Genomic DNA, 8,427 nt, shown 5'->3' on the forward strand with positions numbered 1-8,427 from the left:
TCTTTGTAGATGTTAAATACATTAACAACCTTGTACACGTCAGATATAAGCACTAAATAGTTTTGACGAGCATAAGAACATGCAGCTATGACATGTGAACAAGGAATATGTATAGCTTGAAATTTTTCACAATCACACCATTTTCTTTGAAGGTTGACTTCGAAATGACCAGTTGGTCGCACCTCTCTTGGATTTACTGTTCCATGCACCATGAAAGAATAATGATTTCGGTCGAATTGCATGACTTGGTGAGTATTAGATTTACCAACTTCACATTTAATCTTGTCCATGCAATCGTCTGTGTATACTCGACCAGAAGCTAATGATGTCTGATGCTGTTGTCCCCTTTCTGCATATAAAACTCCCAATCTATAGTATGTTGATTGTATCAAAGCAGTGATTGAAAGATTGCGTGTACCCTTGAGCACTGCGTTGATGGACTCAGAAACGTTTGCTGACATGTGTCCCCATCGTTGACCTTGAGAATAAGCCATAGTCCATTGTTCTGGGGGGATATTATCGATCCATCTTAAAGCCTCTGGATTTTCCATCTTGATTTCATTGCGGTAATACTTGAATGACGGCTCATTTAATGCATATCCTGTAAGAAATGATGTAAAAATTATAAAATATAATTAAGTGAAAAATGGAAAATATACTAAGAAGAATTAGATCATTACCCATACAAACGAGTTTTCTTTGAAGTCCCTTGTCCTTGAACTCTCTCATGAAATTTTGTGCAATGTGTCGGATGCAGTACACATGTGTTGACGGAGGATCATGCCAACCATTATTTGGATTATTATAGGCACTCTTAATGGATTCGTGCCTATCTGAAATCAAACAAATGTCGACTTGAGGTGTTACATACCTTCTTAGATTTTTCAAAAAGAAGCTCCAAGCACCCCCTGTCTCACCTTCCACAAGTGCATAAGCAATCAATCGTCTGTGTATACTCGACCAGAAGCTAATGATGCCTGATGTTGTTGTCCCCTTTCTGCATATAAAACTCCCAATCTATAGTATGTTGATTGTACCAAAGCAGTGATTGGGAGATTGCGTGTACCCTTGAGCACTGCGTTGATGGACTCGGAAACGTTTGTTGTCATGTGTCCCCATCGTCGACCTTGAGAATAAGCCATAGTCCATTGTTCTGGGGGGATATTATCGATCCATCTTAAAGCCTCTGGATTTTCCATCTTGATTTCATTGCGGTAATACTTGAATGATGGCTCATTTAATGCATATCCTGTAAGAAATGATGTAAAAATTATAAAATATAATTAAGTGATAAATGGAAAATATACTAAGAAGAATTAGATCATTACCCATACAAACGAGTTTTCTTTGAAGTCCCTTGTCCTTGAACTCTCTCATGAAATTTTGTGCAATGTGTCGGATGCAGTACACATGTGTTGACGGAGGATCATGCCAACCATTATTTGGATTATTATAAGCACTCTTAATGGATTCGTGTCTATCTGAAATCAAACAAATGTCGACTTGAGGTGTCACATACCTTCTTAGATTTTTCAAAAAAAAGCTCCAAGCACCCCCTGTCTCACCTTCCATAAGTGCATAAGCAATGGGAATTGTATTTTTGTTTCCATCTTGTGCAACAGCAAGAAAAAGAGTCCCCTTGTACTTTCCTTACAACCAAGTTCCATCCACTGAGACAAATGGTTTACAAAATTTAAACCCAGATATGCACGGAGGGAAAGCCTAGAATAATCGTTTGAAAATTTTTGACCCCTGCAATAGAGTATTATCAGGATATGCAACTGATACTTCCATTTCCACAATAGTTCCTGGAAGAAATTTTTGCATAGTCAACAACCACCTTGGAAGGTCATTGTAAGACTTTTCCCAGTTCCCATAAATCGTTTCGATAGCTTTGTTCTTTGCCATCCATGCCTTTCTATAGGTGATTGTATAATTGTATCGTTCCCGAATATGTGCAATGATCACATTCACTTTAATTGATGGGTCAGCTTTCAAAAGTGACTTTATGCTTTCGCATATGATGTTAGAGTCGAGCTTGGTATGATCATGTGACATAGAAGAATTTGCGCAATTGTGGGGCCCTTTCAAACTACCAATCACCCATTGCTTACTTTTTTGACTTAACGAAACCCTGCATTTGAACAACCATTGTGGATTGACACATTTAATTACATACCTGTATTGATCAGATTTCACTACACGATAATTGAGGGAGTGTTTTATGTGATAATGCTTAATTGCAAGTTGACAATCTGGTTTGCTATTAAACTTCATTACAATCTCAAGTGATGCATCTAACGGAGGTGGTTCATTAGATGGCATATCAAATTCGAAGGATTGGTAAGTATAATCCAAATTTAGATTACACATATGGAATGGTGGATCGTATGTTGGCTCTAGATTGTCACCAATTGTCGTTGTCACCTTCGTCGTCCTCGTCTTCATCAAAGTATGTTTCTTCTTCACTCTCTTCACTTATTTCTTGTTGATCAAAATCGGTCATATCACCTAGTGGAATATATGGTTCAGGTTGAGATGGTTCAGGTTCAGATGTTTTGGCGTGGTCAAAGTATGGTTCGGGTTGGTATGGGTCGGGCTGGTAAGATTCATTATTTTGAAAAGAATAAGTGTTTTGTGTTTCAAAATGGTATTCAGGGTGAGGTGTGGTTGAGGATGATGGTTGACCAATATCGTATAATGGATTACCATCCTCAAATGTGACATATAACTCGATAGATCTGAGTTGCGGCCACTGTTTATGAACATCAAACATGAGTTCAACATCTTCGTCGTCATCAACATTTAACAATTCATAATGAACTAGGCCTTGTCCAAATGAGATAGGGTGTCGAAAAATTATGTTAGACACCTTTTGATTTTCTAACCTCAACTTTGCTTCAATTTTTTTCTTCAAGTAGGTAAGGTTGCATTCAAAATTAACTCGAATAGCTTTTTTTTCGTCACTTTTGAAATATTTACCAATATCTTGTCTTTCACATATTTCACCATTGTAATAAATTAGAAAAACTATATTTTTTGGTGCCATTAATATGAAAATGAGATATTGAGATTGAGATGAAATGCAATGAAAATAATATATCATACTTACAGACAACCAATTATGATACATGCAATATTGTAAAATACTTCCAACACTTGTCCAATCTCATTCAATCCCATTGTGATAATTCAAAGCTTCTGCATTGCCATTGTGATAGCCCAGACGTGCATGCATGCATTACCTACAAATCGCATTTCCCAAAGGCGACTTCATGAACATGCCTTTGATAAGTCGCCATTCCAAATGGCGAGCTCGTGACACATGCTGAAGCAAGTCGCCATTCACAAAGGCGACCTTGGAAAAGCTTTGAGAAATCGCCTTTCCAAAAGGCGATTTAGAGAGAATCAGAATATATTCATATTCTCACGTTGGAAACTTGCAAAAATGTCATCAGCTTTCTAGCCTTCTCCGTCCAATCTAATCCTTGCCAGAAGTTTGTATTTTCAAAGTTCTTCTTGTGTGAATCCATGCATAATATTTCATTGGTCATGCAAAGTATTGTCTTGTTTATAAATAAGCCAATTCTATGATTTAAAGTCATTCAAAGTATTGTCTTCCACTCTTCACAACTTAAATCTTCTTTATATTTTCACTCTTCCACTATTAATATTTCTTCCTTGGTCCTTATTTTTCTTTAAATGGCATTGTTATGGGATGATGATAATCACATATCGGCGCTACACTACATTCAAAATTTTGTAAGTAATACAATACTTTATGTTATATGTTTTACACTAAGTTTTATTCTAAAATATAGTTTTAGTATAATATCTTCTAAAATATTTTTTTTATATGTTTTACAATAAGTTTTATTCTAAAATATAGTTTTATTATAATATCTTGTAAAATATTTTTTTTTTTATTTATACTTTATACTAAATTTCATTCTATACTATAGTATGATTCATCTCATTCTAATATCTTCAAATATATTTTTATTCTTTGCTTCTTTCACGACTCATCTCAAAATTTAAGATCACTTAGCCATAAACACATTGCACTAAATTCTTTAATAATTCCATTGTTGAATGAAGCCGGGTTTGGTAACGTATCACAAATAAAAAGTTATAAAATAGATAATTCACTTATTACTGTTTTAGTTGAAAGATGGAGACCTGAAACCAACATATTTCATCTTCCAACGGGTGAATGTACCGTAACATTAGAAGATGTTGCGTTGCTTCTTGGCTTACGTGTTGGGGGTAAAGCTGTAACTGGATCAACTATGGTGTCATGGACAGGTGATTTTTTAGATTTGTTAGAAGTCATGCCACTTGAATCACAAATAAAAGGGAATTTTATAAAATTAAAATGACTGAGAGAAACATTTTCAATGTTAACTCCAGAATCATCTAATGAAGAAATAATTATACATTGTAGATCATACATTTTACAATTGATTGGCGGCATATTAATGCCTGACAAATCCTACAACAGAGTACATATTATGTGGTTGCACTTGTTGAGAGATTTGCGAGAGACAGGAGAATATAGTTGGGGTTCAGCGTGCTTGGCAACACTTTATAGAGAATTGTGTCGTGTATCTGAACCCGGTGTTATGTCGTTCGGCGGATGTTCACATCTACTTCAAACGTGGGCATGGTACCATATGCCGTTTCTTGCACCAATAAGTAATCTTGAGCCTCGTTTTCCATTCGCAAAAAGGTAAATATCAAAAAAAAGTTAAATATTATATTTATAATACTATCAATTGATTCACTAACATATTCAAATTTATTTTCGTAGATACAGTGGAAAGGGTATGAAATTTGGGGATACACCTCGTTATCATACCGCTAGATATCGATCAAAAATTGATCATATGACAGTTAACGATGTAATATATTAAAATATTACATTATTTCTATTATTTTATTTTTCTTATGCATATATTACTAACAAACTTATTATATATCAGTTTATCTGGAGGCCATATCTACATCTAACATACGATCATCCAGAAGACAATTGGCTATGGAATGCATCTACATATTTAATTTGTTTCTACATAATAGAAATGCATCAAACTGATAGAGTGAAACTACAATTTGGACTACCTCAAGAAATTCCACATCCTCCGAGGAACATGAAAAAGTATCATAAGGTAGATTTGCATAAACAAGTTGACTATAGTTGGGAATTATTCTACGAAAAATGAGAACAAAGAGTGGAATGAACGAGAGAATCATATTCTTCATGGTCAACCTCTAAATGTTGAATTCAAACCAAGTTATGAATACATGGTTTGGTTTTGCAAAAATTCTAAACGATTTATTTCTGTAGAAAACCAATTGGTTGATCCTCGTGCCAATCCACCTCAACCTCCACCACAATCTAGCCAATATTTTTTTCACCCTCAAACTCCACCTAGGGATGGCAATTAGACCCATACCAGTGGGTACCCGCAAAAAGAACCCACAATGGGTAGGGTAAAAACCCGCATAATGGGTTTGGGCATGGGGACGGGTAATTACCCGCAAAATTAAGCGGGTATGGGTGTGGGTACGGGTACTATAGTACCCACCCCGCCCCGCACCCGCACTTATATAAATATATTATTTATTTATTTATTTAGTTATTTATTATATTAGTGTTTAGTTTAATTAATTATTTTCTTTTTATGTTTTAACATCTATTAATATTATTGGACCATTACAATATTTATAATTGAAATATAAACGTTTGCAAAAATTTTAAGAATTTGATTATGATAAATAGTAAATAATTGTGATTTTATAACTAATAGTTATATCTTATTAATCGTGACTTTATAATTATACTTGCAACTTTGTATCAATTATCTCAGATAACATTGTCGTATGACTTGCAATTTCACAAAATATTATTATAAATATTTAAATATGTATTGTAACGAGTGTTTATTTGAAATGTTGAGTTAGAAAATATTTTGTTTTATAATATTTTATGATTGGATTTAAGATATTTGAATAATTTTTAAATTTAATTACAATAATATCGTTTATTTATCGATTTTTTTTAGTTAAAGTGTGGGTAACGGGCACTTAAGTACCCATAAGGTAAAGGTACGGGTATTAAAGTTGATACACAAGAGGGTACGGGCACGGGTATGAGTATTTTTTTAAATTGCGGGTATGGGGACGGGTACTATAGTATCCTACCCAAACCCTACATATTGCCATCCCTACCTCCACCGCAATCTAGTCAATTTTTTTTCACCCTCAACCTCCACCACAATCTAGCCAACATTTTTTTCCAAGAATCAATGCCCAACACAACAAAATATTATATACCAACACCTCCTGACACTCAACCGCCTCCTCATACTTTTACCCACACACCACATCCTCATACTTTTATCCACACACCACATCAATCTTACGGGTTCACGTCAGGGGAACAATTTAATTTTGACAGTCAACAACCACATCAAGAAGACAACCGTCGACTATCATTTGCATCAAGCGAAGATGAATTGTTGTATAACACGTTCAACAGTCGTCATAATACACCTGAGTCCGCTACCCAGTTACTGAATAATATGTGTCAACAAAATTTTCAAATTCCAAGCTTTGGGAATGCATATACTCTGTTGAATCAAATATCTAACTGGACTCAAGGTGGAAGTAGTTCTTCTGCAGCACTTCCACCTAGACATCCTCCACAACAAGAAGATGAAGATCAAGAAGAAGAAGAATAACAACAAGAAACTCGTGATGTACCAAGGCGTCGTCAAAATCTCGTACGTGTGAGAAAACCTCGACAATGTGGTACTGGAGGCCACCTTCGACATTAATTATCGTAATTTTTGTAAAATTTGTGATTTTTTTATATATATATATATATATTACTTTTGTTATTTCAACAAAAATTGAAATAATTATTTTTTACAAAAAATTAACCTTTTAAAAATTACATTACGAACTTGAATTTCCTAAAATTTTATCATAATTTAAAATTTCTATTTATCTATTTTTATGAATTATATTAGTTATATATATATATATATATATATATTACTTTTGTTATTTCAACAAAAATTGAAATAATTATTTTTTACAAAAAATTAACCTTTTAAAAATTACATTACGAACTTGAATTTCCTAAAATTTTATCATAATTTAAAATTTCTATTTATCTATTTTTATGAATTATATTAGTTATATATATATATATATATATATATTACTTTTGTTATTTCAATAAAAATTAAAATATTTTTTTTAAAGAAAAAATTATTTTATAAATGCCCATTTGGAATTTGGATTTACTAAATTTTTTTCATAATTTAAATTTTTATTTATTTATTTTTTATGTATTTTTATGAATTATAATAATTAATTATAAATATAATTTTACTAAAAATTAAAAAAAATTCAATTTTTTTTTTTTAAAAAAAAAAACAAGTTGGAAGTCACCATTTGAGAGTTGGCCTTCCTTAAAAAAATCGTCATTCCAAATGGCGACTTGTAAGGGTGAAAAAAATTAAAAAAAGATGGGCATTTTGGTAGATTTATTTCAAATAGGGGTAGTTAGGTAATTATTTTTTCAGAAAGAGGGTAGTCAAAAAAAAAAAAACCCAGGTATCGAATCAATCAAAATGTATTGTTGATGAATTTCTAATTTTTGAGCACGGATACCACTACTAACATGAGTGAAAAAATTTGAAAAAAAAGGAATATTTTGGTAGATTTATTTTAAATGGGGGTAGTTATGTATTATTTTTTCAAAAATAGGACAGTCAGAAAAAAAAAAACCCGAGTAACGAATCAATCAAAATGTATTGTTGATAAATTTCTATTTTTTGAGCATTGATACCACTACTAACATGCGTTGGGTAACTAGGCATCTTTAAAGATAAAATTGTCTTGCGCTTAAATGTTAACAGACTTTGACTCACACTACTGAGGTGTCCTTGGTATCCAAAGTTATATTTTTAATTAGTTATATTTTTCATATTTAGCTGTCATAATAATATATTTCTAGCGGCCCCAAATAAATTTATGGAAAAAAAATTAGCATAAATAAAAGTTAAAAAAATTCACTTAATTAATAAACTTACTAAATAAAAATTATCACTTAGAGAAGATAGGAGACAAATAGAATGAAGTAAAATCTATGACTAAATTCCATCTTAAATATTTTGAATAAGTTTAACTTACTACAAAAGATGCAACAAATATTACGAAAAATACATTTTTTTTTTCTTCTCTACTTAACCAAACAAATTATGTCCCTTTTCTTTTTCCTGACCAATATCTAATTGTCTTTTTATTCATTCTATTAAAATTACACCATTCCTTGTGAACCAAGCAAGAAAAGATTATCTCCTATTGTCACAAACTGAACACCTACATACAGGGGCACACAACTCGGAGCCCGGA

The 8,427-nt window shown here is 32.5% G+C and overlaps 1 protein-coding gene across 1 annotated transcript in view; it reads right to left on the reverse strand.

The window, feature by feature from the left end:
• LOC101493517 (uncharacterized) overlaps nt 1-2,325 on the reverse strand; it is a 3,764-nt gene extending 1,439 nt beyond the window's left edge. The window contains exons 1-5 of the mRNA XM_012714869.1: nt 2,180-2,325; nt 1,789-2,134; nt 1,520-1,644; nt 918-997; nt 30-601 (exon numbers count right to left, since the gene is read on the reverse strand). Coding sequence (XP_012570323.1) covers nt 30-601; nt 918-997; nt 1,520-1,644; nt 1,789-2,134; nt 2,180-2,325 — 1,269 coding nt within the window. The remainder of the gene's footprint in view (nt 1-29; nt 602-917; nt 998-1,519; nt 1,645-1,788; nt 2,135-2,179) is intronic.
• Nucleotides 2,326-8,427: the final 6,102 nt, after the last annotated feature.

Source organism: Cicer arietinum, chromosome 4, assembly GCF_000331145.2.
Source record: "Cicer arietinum cultivar CDC Frontier isolate Library 1 chromosome 4, Cicar.CDCFrontier_v2.0, whole genome shotgun sequence".
In the NCBI taxonomy this organism is placed as follows: domain Eukaryota; kingdom Viridiplantae; phylum Streptophyta; class Magnoliopsida; order Fabales; family Fabaceae; genus Cicer; species Cicer arietinum.